The sequence below is a fragment of the Mauremys reevesii genome, linkage group 5 (assembly GCF_016161935.1).
Source record: "Mauremys reevesii isolate NIE-2019 linkage group 5, ASM1616193v1, whole genome shotgun sequence".
In the NCBI taxonomy this organism is placed as follows: Eukaryota; Metazoa; Chordata; order Testudines; family Geoemydidae; genus Mauremys; species Mauremys reevesii.
The window spans coordinates 117,161,586-117,175,258 of record NC_052627.1 but is presented as its reverse complement, the minus strand read 5'-3'; the positions used below and the strand labels follow the sequence as shown (position 1 = coordinate 117,175,258).

The 13,673-nt window shown below is 46.0% G+C and overlaps 1 protein-coding gene across 2 annotated transcripts in view; it reads right to left on the bottom strand.

Annotated features, from left to right (window-relative positions):
* Positions 1-13,673, bottom strand: part of CPZ (carboxypeptidase Z) — a 58,880-nt gene that overhangs the window by 1,170 nt on the left and 44,037 nt on the right. For both annotated transcript variants that reach the window (XM_039539169.1, XM_039539170.1), the window contains 3 exons: positions 8,361-8,496; positions 6,920-7,059; positions 2,613-2,712 (listed from right to left, as the gene is read on the bottom strand). In XM_039539169.1, coding sequence (XP_039395103.1) covers positions 2,613-2,712; positions 6,920-7,059; positions 8,361-8,496 — 376 coding nt within the window. The remainder of the gene's footprint in view (positions 1-2,612; positions 2,713-6,919; positions 7,060-8,360; positions 8,497-13,673) is intronic.

Below are 13,673 nucleotides of genomic sequence, written 5' to 3'. Positions count from 1 at the left end.
TTCCTCCAGCTGAGGATCAGGCCTGTGTTTTAATGCATATGCAAAAGGAGGCAGTGCAAAAATGAACATTTATGCATAACTTTATATTTCCTGGATTTTTAACGTTTATCAGCTCAGTGAACATTGTATTAATGCTATTTTTCATAGAAATTCAATGTCTATCTGTTTTGGTTTTTTAAGATGAAAATAAAGGAAGAGGAGGGGAAAGAGAGGAAAAAATCAGAGACATTCAGCTCCGGGCAATCATAATTTCCTTCATTCATAGGTGCTGGAACTAGGGGTGCTGGGGGTGCTGCAGCACCTCCTGGCTTGAAGTGGTTTCCATTATTTACAGAGCTTATAGTCTAGTTTTTGGCTCCCAGCACCCAGGGGCGGCTCTACAGTTTTGGCCGCCCCAAGCAGTCATGCGGGGCGGCGCGCGCAGCGGCGGCAGCAGCGGACCCTCCTGCATGGGCATGACTGAGTCCCCTGCTGGGGTCTGGCTGGGCGCTGCCCCCCCCGGGGCGGCGCCGGATCGTGGCTCCGCTGGCTCTCGCAGCGCAGTGCGGCAGCCTGCCGGAGCCGCGTCCAGCCGAGCTCCGGCCGCTCGCTCCGCTCCGCATGCTCGCGGCAGGTCGGTCCTCCCGGGGCGGCGCACCTCCGCGCGCGCGCAGGCATGCGCCCCCCCGCCCGCCCAGCCTGCGCCCCCAGCCCTAGGCACCAGCTTGTTTTGCTGGTGCCTAGAGCCGCCCCTGCCAGCACCCCCCACTCTACAAATTGTTCCAGCACCCCTGCCTTCATTTCAAATATTTTGGCTTTGCAACTGTTGGGCATATTCTCTCTTAACTAAAGCCTGGTCACCATGAAATTTCAGCTATACAAGCTCTTGTCCATTCGGAAATTAAACTTAGCACTCCTTTTTCCTTCATATGGGCACAATATTTGTAGGTTAATTCTTTATGGGCCTTATTCATAGCCCATTGATGTTAATGGGAAGTCGTTGTCTAGAATGAGGTTTAGAACAGGCCCTAAATCAGGGGTGGGCAAGCTTTTTGGCCCGATGGCCACGTCAGGGTTGCGCAATTGTATGGAGGGCCAGGTAGGGAAGGCTGTGCCTCCCCAAACAGCCTGGCCCCTGCCCCCTATCCGCCCCCTCCCACTTCTTACCCCCTGACTGCCCCCCTCAGAACCTCCAACCCATCCAACCCCCCTGCTCCTTGTCCCTTAACTGCCCCCTTCTGGGACTCCCACCCACTACCTAACCCCTGCTCCCTGACTGCCCCGCCCCTATCCACACCCCGCCCCTAATAGCCCCCAGGACTTCCACCCCTATCCAACCGCCCTCTGCTCCTCGTCCCCTGACCGCCTCCCGGAACCCCCCACCCCTAACTGCTCCCCGGGATCCCATAACACACCCTGCTCCCTGTCCCCTGACTGCCCTCCAAACCCCTATCCACATCCCCACCCCATGACAGGCCCCCCGGGACTCCCACTCCCAATCCTCCCTGTTACCCATCCCCTGACCGCCCCCCCAGAAACAACACCCCATCCAACCACCCCCTCCTCCCTGACTGCCCCCCAGCAACCTCCATTTCCTTACCCAACCCCCTTGCTCCCCGCCCCTTTACCTGCAGCAGGAGCTCACAGCTGCGACACCTGGCCAGAGCCAGCTGTGCTCCCCATGCTGCCCAGCGGGAGCGGTGGGTCAGAGTGTGGCCTGCACGACAGCGTGGCTGTGTGGGAGGGGGATAGTGCGGGAGGAGCTGGGGACTAGGCTCCTTGGCCGGGAGCTCAGGGGCTGGGCAGGACAGTCCCATGGGCTGGATGTGGCCCGCAGGCCATAGTTTGCCCACGTCTGCCCTAAATCACGCCCCAATTTCAGCTTCAAAAATTTGCACCATCTCCAGTTTTGTATCCACTCTAATTTTATAGGTTTACTCAAAGTAGTGCAGTATTCACTACATTATAAGCCACTCTGGCTTTCCACACTGCTATAACAGCCACCATCAGAGCAAAATTTTACCACACACGTGACACAATGTACTTCTGGGGTCTAATCCTATTCCTATTGAAATCAATAGCAAAATTCCCATTGATTTCAGTGGGAGTAAGACTGAGCCCTAAATGCTCAGAGCTTTACAACTGCTGAAAATTAACAGTTATGTATGTTATTGATTAGTTAATACAACAAACATAGTGTGTAACTCAGTATTCCACTCTTTTTGCCTCTGACCTACATACAGTCAATCATTCATATATATTTGTAACATACTATTCTCCTGTGCACAGAGACCAAAATATTGCTCTATCTGAAGAAAATTTCAGTTTACTTAGCCTAGCAAGAAATTTAATATGAAACTAGAGAGATTCTGCGAAAAATTCTGTGAAAAATTTTGCACTCAGTTACGCTCATGCAACTTCATTGGCACTGATAATAGTGGTGTGTGTGGGGGGGGGTAGATTTTGACCTATGTTTTTTCTCATAATTCTAAATAAAGTCACACAGCCAAATCCTTCAGGCAAAATGTCCATTGAATGTAATAGAACTTTTGCCTTAGTGAGGACTACGGTTTTTCGCTCATAGTACATACCATCATTATCATATGAGAAAGATCCAACCAAAATAACATTACCTGTGATAACATCATGTCGGATCCCTTTGACTGAAATTCGGGCATTTTTTATTGGGTTACCAAATTTATCAGACACAATTCCCTTTATCCCACGGTGCACCTAACAAGGAAAGGACAAGTTACATCAAATGGTCATATTTTTGTGCCCGCTCATCTTTTCCTGAAAGAAAACCTACAGGAAGAGGAAGTGTAAGAATCTGCAAGGGGTACTGAGTTGCTGCCACCTCTACGTCAACACAAAAGCATAGGCTAGGCTCTTGCAGGACGACCTTGTGAGGTGAGGCTGCACAGGAAGTACTGCCCAGCAGGAGCTGAGTGGCAGATCCTTACAGCCCAGTGATTGGCTGGCACTAGTACTTAAGCCAGGAAGCCATGACAGGAAGCTGTCTGAGCAACAACACAGACTGACTGCCTGTCTCTGCTTCAGACCCTGTGTGCAAGAGACCCCAGAGTCTGACTTCTGATTCTGCCTGTCTACAGATGCCTGACTCTTGGTTTGCCCTCTGGCCTGCATTAGACTCTGGCCTTCTAGTACCTGATGAGGCCTGACTCCTGCTCTGACCATTAGGTCTCACTGCCCATGTCCTGGTTGTGACAGGAAGCAATCCTCATGAGATTCTCCTCAAAATGAGTCAACATCCTTCTTATTGAGAAGGGTGGTTTGCCTCCTAGGGCAACAACTTAGAGGCCTGTGTACAATCTCAGATCACTCTCCCACTCATGGATCACCAACCTACGAGCAACTCTTTATGGGGCCTGGGGGCAAAGGGAGATGTGGAAGCAAATCACCCCCCTTTGATGATGGTGGAATGTGCTCTATGCATGGAGGGTCTCACCTGTATGTAGATCATGGGTGCATGACCCTATAACCATTATATTCAACTAATATTTTAAAATGTATGACTTAAACTCGACACAGAAAAGAAATTTAGTTAAAGTTTTTAAAAGTGACCTGATACTCCCTATGTAAAGGAAAAACACACTTTCATAAACTACGGAGTAAATGAGGCCAATTTACACAAGGTGAGGATCTGACCCTCTAATCTACCAATTGAATTTACTACAAGGAAAAATGCAGCATTAAAGGATATATAGAATAACTAAATAACTAATAACTAACAGTCAAACAGAATGCTGCCATCATGACGGTGCAACCAATTAATTCAGCTCACTGCTATGAATAATATTTGCATAAGAAAATCAGAGGCATTAAAACTTGTTGCAATAAAAATAAACAAGCAAATATTTTTCAGTTATATAGTACCTCATATTCAAGGATCTCAAAGTGCTGTAAACTGTGCATTAATTAACTGAACCCCTCAGCAATCTTGTGAGGCAGGCATGCATTATTACTATGTTAAAATCTCTCCCTGTCCAAGAGAACAGTGATGGAGATACTAGAACAATGACAGATGTCAATAAAAAAACCTGATGTGAATATTTATACTTTATAGAGAGAGAGAGAGAGAAAGAGAGAGACACTAGAGCAGCAAACTTGGACTTCAGGGTTGTCATTGTGCTGAACAACATGGCCACTCAGAATGTCATGGTAATAGTGGGTATAGGATTCTGAGGGCTTGTCTCCACTTACCGGTGGATTGACGTTGCAACAATCAATCCACCGCGGGTCAATTTAGTGGGTCGAGTGAAGACCCGCTAAATCGACCTCAGATCACTCTCCCATCAACTGTGACACTCCACTGGAACAAGAAGAGTAAGGGAAGTCAACGGGAAAGCATCTTGTGTCAACATAGCATAGTGTGGACCCCACAGTAAGTAGATCTAAGCTACATCAATTTGGGTCACACTACTAACGTAACTCAAATTGCGTAGCTTAGATCGACTTTCCCCCATAGTGTAGACCTGCCCTGATTCTCCACCTCTAAAAGTACAGGATCCTACTGCTTGAGCTAAAAGGAAATACCCCTATCTCCTAGCAAGACAAAGCTGGTGACATACATCAGATTAGTTTTACACAAGAGGGCAAAGGTGCAGAAACAAAATTGCCAGTTCATAACAATCTGAGATGGTCAAAAAGTGGGGGGGGAAAAATCATTTTTTTAGCATTTTAGTCATTTTTGTTCTGCAGGCTCCACAAATGGACAGTTTTTTATTTATTAGAAATTTTCACAAATATTTATTGAAAAAATTCAATTTCAAAATTCTTTTTCTGAATGTTTTCATTTTTCTGAGTTTTGTAGGTTTCCTATTTTCCACTCCTTTTTCTCCTCTTTTCCTTTCCCCTTCATTGTTTCTCCTTTCCTCTTCTTTCCCCCCCTCATTTTTCCCCAGGAAAACCCAGAAAAGCAGGAAAACTAATAAACAATGAAAAAAAGATGATTTTTTTCCCCCAGTGGAATTTAAAAAATGAAAATTTAAAAAAAATCATTAACATATACAATTTTTTAAAAAGGCCATTTTTTGGATGAAAAGTTTTTTTAATCTAAAAATGCTGACCTGTTCTAATTACAACACTTATTCAGAACCAGATTCTGCCGCTCCTACTCACGTTGAGCACTACCTTACCCCTTCCATAGTTTAATTTATTTGAATGGGACTGTTCAAGGTGTGAGGTACTATTGAACAGAAGGAACCAGAATCTGTCCCTTAAGAATTATTATAGCAGATTGGTGCAGTTTTCTTTCCAGTCATCCTGCAGCATCAAAGTATGGAAAAATCTTAAATCAGCAGGAGGTGTTAAAAATAGTGGGCCTTTCTCTCCACTAATTTGCACCCTCATCATTAACACTCATGCAAAGTGACTGGAAAACACTTCCAAATCAGAAGGACAGAATTTCACTTTCTGAGGAGCTGTACATTCTCTATACGGGGTACAAGGAAAAAAGAAAATCTGCCCCATAATGCAGCAATTCTATTTCAACTTTGCTTTGCTGGATTTAGGACAGATTCTGTTTTAAGTCCCTTTTCTGACATCTTTTTCTGACATTACTTCAATAATTACTAGGCAGTGCAGGTAAGAGTGACAGAATTGGGCCCTTAATTACTTTATTGCTATTGGGTTTATTTTGTTTCTATGAATACAGCCCTGATCATGTATCATTACAGACAATGGGAGTTTTGTAACTGCTTTCAATAGGAGAAGGATTAGCACATATAAATATATGTTTAACTTTTCCTTGTTAAACCAAGTAGATTTATGCGCACACCTAATAATCTGGTAAATATCAGAATGAGAAAAGTTTGAATTGCTTATGGCAGACTTAATCCTTATCAGGAGTAATTCAGTCAATCTTATCTAGAGAGTTTTCGCTTACTGTTCTGCATTTGCTCAAAAGGCTTTTCCAGCATAGACTTCTACAGTATCTCACACTATAAAAATCTTTACATCTTAAAGGCTTCAAGTGCAATATATATGGATTTAATCCAGTCCCATTTGGACCCACTAAAACTCATTTTCATCAGACAGCTGTAAAATGAAATGAGGTTGGTGGTCTGGATTGTAGTCTTTATCGAATGATGATACTTACCACAAGTAGCAAGAGGTTGCTTAAAAAGGCCATAAAAAAAGCTAACACACTCCTAACAACTTTAAATTACTACATAGTCTATCAATATAAGGCATGACAGAAAGCTGATCTGCTAATGGCTGAGAGAAAGATGTCTGCCTTGAGTCTCTGTGATCAGTTACCTGTTATTAGTGAGGCATTTGTTATTGCTGAGTGAGCCTACATAAATTTGGTTTGGTTGTTCCTCCATAAGTTCAGGGTCTAGACGTTTATCCTAACAACTTTTGTTCAGAAACTGAGCTGAAATATTATAGGAACAGGATTTCCAATGAATTGTTCAGTATTTCCTAGTTCCAGATGGGTCAAAAACAACACTTAAAAGGTCTCTGTTACAGAATAGTGGAACTTCAGACCAAAAACATGGAATCGGAGAAGCATGTAAAAGTGAAAAATTACCTAAACTTTATGGAAATTTAAATTAAGTTTGGTTTAGTTCTTTGAGAGAGAAGTTGAGTCTTATTTTTCTGAATGAGTTGGTCTGTCTCTAATATTGGATTTTGAAGAGTTATTCATAAACCCACCGAACTATTTATAGACATTTCTCCGGTCCTATTTTGTGTTGTACTTAAGCACATCTCAATCTTCAACCCACCCACATGTGAGTTAGGGAAATAATATCCACTTTCTTAGACAGCCAAACTGATGGTGTGGGAATATCTGAAGATCAAATGCTGTCATAAGCATCCTCAACAGGGAAAAAAATAACAATGGAATCCCACCAAAGAATGCAGAAGAAAAGCCACAAGCACTAAAGGAATATATATAAAAGTAGAACTCTACCATTTCCATAAAAGTCAGAAGGGATTCTTTGTTTTCATGCCAGGCTGAATACAGTTCCTCTTCCAAAGGAAACTTTTCACATCCCAGCTCCAAGGTGATTTCAAAACAGTTTGTGTGAAGGTAATTAAAATCTGCCATACCTAAATTAATAGAAAGGGAAAAGGGAAGATTATGAACAATCCATGTCACATTTAATTAGAACTATGTTGCTGCAATTAGTTGATTACCAAATGCAGCCCTGTGGACAAGGATGTATATGTTGTGTAGAATGACTGCATCTACCATATGCACAGTATTCGGTATCTTTGGAGTTTTACTAGCATTATTTTAAACATCAGTTAACTAATTAATGCTCACAACACCTCTTTGAGATGGGTAAGCACTATTATTATTAAAACTCATTTACATTTGTAGAAGCTAAGGCAGAGGGATGGGAGTTGTGCATGATCAGCTTTATACCATAAGGGACTGCCCACGGTCACAGGGAAATCAAGGTCAGAGCTAGGTTTAGAACTCTGGAATTGACTTCCAGGCCTGTGGTCGGAGAATGAGACTTGTTCTTGGTCTGGGGAATAAAGAAAATGTCTTTGCTGTCTTATGGTATCTTCTTCATTATTATACCATCTAGCAAAGGTACCATACCCTGTCAGCAGTTCCTTTGGTGGCAGCAAACCTCTAAGAGAAGCTAACATCATGAGAACCCTGTGCCTCTAAAGGAAAGCTCATGACATTATTATGTACTAAAATGTTAATCACAGATAACAGGCACAATTTTCAAAAGCACCCCATTTTCAAAAGTTATTAATCACTTAGGAGTCTAAATCACTTTTGAAAATAGGACATAGGTGCTTTTGAAAATTTTACTCACGTATCAAAAATTGAACAAGCTGAAAAACCAAATAATGCTAATGATAAAATAGCATTGGAAACTTGAACACCAATGAATTGGATGTCAGTTGTGACATTTTTGCTTATCATGCCTACTACTAATAATCAATTATAGTAGTCAATACAGATTAAGCACACTTCAAATCCATAATGTAGAATATATAAAATTCTGCATTATGGAGCTGAAGTCCAAATTCATGCTGCTGTTGAGGCATTAATGTTTCATTCCTATCTGCTAGAAAATTTCAGATTTTAACACCAGAACAGCATTTCATAATTACACAATGCCAAATTCATCCCATGCATAACTCTATTGATTTCACCGGAGTTACGTCAGGGATGAATTTGGCCTGCTCTATTTGAATATAGACTTTGCCATTAAAATCCTCTAACGACATTTTTGTGTACTGGAGGCAGGGTCTGATTCAAAGCCCACTGAAATTAATGAGTCTTTCCATTGAGTTCACTTGGCCTTGGATCAGGCCCTTCCTTGTCTCTCTTAAGGGTCTTACTCAGGTTTTGCTTCACATGACATAATGGCAAAGAGATTTACCTCCAGTAAAGCTATACCACTGAGCACCGTTTATAATGCCTCCTCGTTTTACGAAGTTTCCACCACAACGGGCTTCCGATTTGTCTGAGATGACTGGATGTGCACCTGCATATGCTTTAGCCAGCAATCTGAACATCTGAAATGAAGGATTTTGAAAAATATTTACTTCTTCTGTGAACTGTAAGCACTTCTTCCACTTACCTTCACATCACTGAGATCCACTCCAGCACTATCTGTTCCTGCCTGCCAGATGGTGTCCTCTAGACCTATGTGCACAGAGGGAACCTCTATACAAGGATATCCTTCTTAGATAAAATTGACAGAAGTTCCTGAGTCACCTAGGAGTCCAAATTCTGAGACCTAGGCTCCTAAGTCACCTAGGTGCTTCCAAAAAAAATCCATTATCTGCAATGCAATGACAAAGGATTCTAAATAATGGAGCCACTTTTACCCTAGTCTCTACTCATCTGTGATTTGAGGAATAAATAATAATAACAATAGTAACTTGTTTTCACTTTATCAAAAGTGCCAAATGCTCTGGGGTCTAAACAGTTTTTCCACAATGCCTGTAACTTGAGGTAACTAATGCAAGTTACAGGCCTCCTTATTTCTCCCGGCACAAACTAAAATGTTTATAACACCTCTAGCTTAGTGTCATTAATACTCGGTTGCATGAATGCCGCTAACAGAGACTGAAAAGTGTTACAGAGAGACACTTAGCAGTGCATGTGACCAGGTAGAAGATTCTGATGGTGAAGAGTCTGCTTGAGGGAACTCAGCCAATGCTATAGGCCCATAAAGAGCAAATGTGCCATAGTGATTAAGAAGTGGAGACAGCAAGTCTATGAGTACATGTGACTTCTGAGTCAAGAGCCCGTCTGCAGCTTGGAGGGAGACTGCAAGGAGAGGACAGGCTGCAGCAAGGAAAGAAGAGGTTAGCCTGCAGCTTACAGGGGACGTTTTCTGTGACCTTTCATGCTAAGTGAGGGGGAGTCAAATGGCCCTGTGGGTGAGAACTTGGGGATTGATTCACAAAGGTACTTAGGTGTCTGACTGACTCTTTAGGTCCATAAGTCTAACATTTAGGCACCACTGACATTTTCAAAATGACTGCTCAGGTGCAGCCTAACTCTGAAGGTTCCTGCCAGTAGACAGGTGCAACGCCACATAAGTCCTGCTGTTACCCCACAGTTAACGAGCTGCTGGGATCCCTAGCACAAGCTGAATCCCATTAGGAGTCTCAAGCTAGGGGTGGTTCTGCCTACCTTGCCTGTGGGGACCAATCCATTAGGTGTCTTCTGACCCCCTAATGCGAGTCTGAGAATTCCACTAGGTGGCAGAATGCCTTGGAGTCAGGTGTTACAATGCTTAAAGTCCCTTTGTGAATATAGGGATCCTCGTCCTTAATGAAATAAACAATGAGAACAGCAGGCAAATCAGGTGAAATGCAGGCTTCAGAACCCTGTCCCTAACCTCTGTTTGCCAGAGGCAGGAAATGGGCGACAGGAGATGGATCACTTACATAAGAACATAAGAACGGCCATACTGGGTCAGACCAAAGGTCCATCCAGCCCAGTATCCTGTCTACTGACAGTGGCCATTGCCCGGTGTCCCAGAGGGAGTGAACCTAACAGGCAACGATCAAGTGATCTCTCTGCTGCCATCCATCTCCACCTTCTGACAAACAGAGGCTAGGGACACCATTATCATCCATCCTGGCTAATAGCCATTTATGGACTTAACCACCATGAATTTATCCTGTTCTCTTTTAAACGCTGTTATAGTCCTAGCCTTCACAACCTCCTCAGCAGGGCCGGCTCCAGACCCCAGCATGCCAAGCGCGCGCTTGGGGTGGCATTTTGCCGGCAGGGCGGCAGGCGGCTCCGGCGGACCTTCCGCAGTCATGCCTGCGGGAGGTCCACCGGAGCCGCGGGACCAGTGGACCTCCCGCAGGCATGACTGCGAAGGGTCCGCTGGTCCCGTGGTTCAGGTGGACCTCCCGCAGGCATGCCAGCGGATGCTCCACCGGAGCCGACGGACCAGCGGAACCTCCGCAGGCACATCTGCTAGAGGTCCCCCGGAGCCACGGTACTGGCGACCGCCAGAGCGCGCCCCGCGGCGCGCCGCCCTGCTTGGGGCAGCGGGATTCCTAGAACCGCCCCTGCTCCTCAGGTAAGGAGTTCCACAAGTTGACTGTGCGCTGTGTGAAGAAGAACTTCCTTTTATTTGTTTTAAACCTGCTGCCTATTAATTTCATTTGGTTACCCCTAGTTCTTGTACTATGGGAATACACTTGATAATTACCTGTTCTGTTCATTCCCTCTGCAGCACCTGGCATTGGCCACTGTCAGAAAACAGAATACTGGGCTAGATGGATCTTTAGTCTGACCCACTATGGCCCTTCTTATGCCCACTAAACCCCTAACAGAAATTGGCTTTCACAGTGACTAGGGCAGAAGAGGTAATTGTCCTGGTTTATCAGCTCAGAGATCATTGCTTGGGACAAAAAAACAAGAACATTCCAATCACTGGCAAACAGAAAGCCAAGCAGGGGACTGAAGTGACAGATCATCTCTGGAAAAATGTGGGACCTTAGAGGTCCAGACAAGGTCTTTTAATGTATTCAGTGTAACATAGTTATCCACAAGGTTCAGAGTGGGATTTTCAGAAGCTCTCAGCGCTGACCTGACTTCACCCATTGAAAAGAGAGTTTTACCACTGCCTTTGATGGAAACAGAGTCAAGTGAACACTGAACATTTCTGAAAATCTCACCCTCGATACCTCATTGGGGGGCCAGACTGAATGAGTGAAGGGTTTGGGTTTGTTATTTATTAGTATTTCTGCTAACTGCGTATCAGTGTTGGCAAAGGGACAAGCGAGATAATTGTTGAATGAGGACAAATGAGTATTCATGTAAAATTTGAAGTCCATCACATTGTTTCTGAGTTACAGGACATGAAAAACTACCCCCATTTCAACATCTCAGACAAAATGTTTTTGAGTTTCCCTCACGCTTAACTGTGATTTGTTGCCACTCTGTGCACCTTCCCAGATAGTTCAATCTCCTTCATCGTTCAAGGCTCTGTTGGAAGAAAATAGCTAATAATTAAGTACATTTACAAACAATATTTGTGGATAGTTTGGGATCCAATCCTACTAACTTCTACTAAGGGAGTTATGGGCTCAATCCTGCTCCTACTGATGTCAATGGGAGATGTGGGGTAAATTTTTTAGAAGTGCCTGAGGGCTTGTCTACAGTGCCTTGCTAGTGGCTGGTGGCTGCCTTGCTGGTGGCTCCTACTCTGCACTGGGCTCAGCTGCTGGTCCCAGCTAGACTGGGGAGGATGGGACTTTCTCTTCTCCTGCACAGCATCCAGGGCCTGGTCAGACCCACCCCCAGATTTTCCCCTCAGTTGCAGGAAGCTCTACAAACTCCTCCGCCCCTCCGATGCCCCTCTTCCTGCACTCCTCACCTGCAGGGGAAGGGCTCTATGTACGGAGAGCTGCTCCGCATCTGCCCAACTCCCATACAGCCTGATCCCTTCATACCCAGACCCTCTCACTAAGCCTCACCCAGAACCCCCCAATGAGCCCCACTCCCCCTGCACCTGGACCACCCTGACAAGCCACCCGCACCCGGCTCCCCACCCCACCAAGACCCAATCAACTGCACTTGGATCCCCACGCAATTGAGCCACACTGTCCCTGCATCTGGACCCCCCCCATTGAACCTCCCCAGACCCGCGTGCTGAGCTCTATCCCCCCCCACACCCAGACCCCCTACTGCTGAGTCCCAACCACCTTCACCTGGACCCCTCTGCAGAGTCCCATTACCGTTGCACCCAGAACCCCCCAACAAGCCTCTGTGCATCCAGATCCCCCCCACACCCGGATCCCCACCCAGATTGCCCCACACAGAACCCTCTCAACCCACACCTGGATCCCCCCACACCAAGCCCCTCCACACCTGGATCCTGCCTTGCTGAGCCTGCCCGCCCACACCTGGTGCACCTGGCACGGAGGGGCAGGGCCCTGGGGTGTTTCTGGGGCAGGCCCGGTCCTTGTGCTGTGTCAGGATTGGGTGCAGCCTCACTGCTGAGTCTGTGTCCCGGGGTGGGAGCTGCATAGTGATCTCCCACCTCTGTGCAGCCAGTAGCCTGTGCTCCCCAGTCCCATGCTGGAGTCTCCACATTTATTTGAAAAATACATTTTGCAGAATTATAAAATAGTGTGCAAAAAATATTTTTTTGGCACAGAATTTTTAATGTTTTGGTGCAGAATGCCCTCAGGAGCTAATGAGCTAATCTGGCAGCTCCCTAGATAAACCAGATACAGCAGTGTCCCACATCCCCAACACCAGTGGAACCGGGAAGGGGTAGCATAGGGGCCAAAATGCCACCAGAGAATATATTTACATGGGGGGAGTATCACTGCCTATTTAAGTCTGTTTTAAGTACATTTTGCCACATTGGCTCAGCCCAGAAATGACTCAACAGGCTGGAGAACCTGAGCCTTCAAGTTTAGCTTCCGCAGTGCTGTGGTGCTTTACTTTTTGCTGCAACCAAGGATGCAAATTTGCCCTCTTCCTCCTTGCCCAGGTGACTTCCACCAGGTCAGCTGTCAGAACAGAGGCTACAGCTAACAGAACAGCAGCTAAAACAGAGCAACAATATTTCAGGACGCAGGTCCTCAGACAACAGCAGCTGCAGAGGAGATTAGTTAAATGCAGGTCACTTAACAGGTGTGGTTTTATAACTCTGACATTTAAAGGGATACTACTTACATTGCTCTCACACTGGCTTTAAAAAATTATTTTAATCAGAGGGAGATCAACATGTACTCTTCTGCCCACCATCTCTTTTAACCTGGTAACTTTTCCAGTCCTTGTAGCAATGGTGGATCTAGCAAACAGGGGCGGCTCTAGAGCCCAGCGGGGCAAGCACCCGCCTGGGCGCCCCTTTCAGGGGGGCGCGGGCTGCTGCGCCGACCTGCCGCAGTCATCCCGCCTGCGGGAGGAGGACCACGGGGAGACGGACGGGACCTGCCGCGCAGGCATGACTGGCGGGTCGCTGGTCGCCGGGCTCGGCTGGACCTCCGCCCGCGCATGACGCGCGGCGCTCAGCCGGCCCGCCGGACAGAGCCGCGCCCCGCAGCGCGGAGGCGAGAGCCAGCCGACGCGACCAGCCACTCATGCCCAGTCCAGCTCGCGCGCGCTGCCCGGCCCTCCGCGCGCTCCGGCTCGGCATGATTGCTTGGGGCGCCCAAATTTGTAGAGCCGCCCCTGCTAGCAAACACTGCTTTGGTGCCCCAGA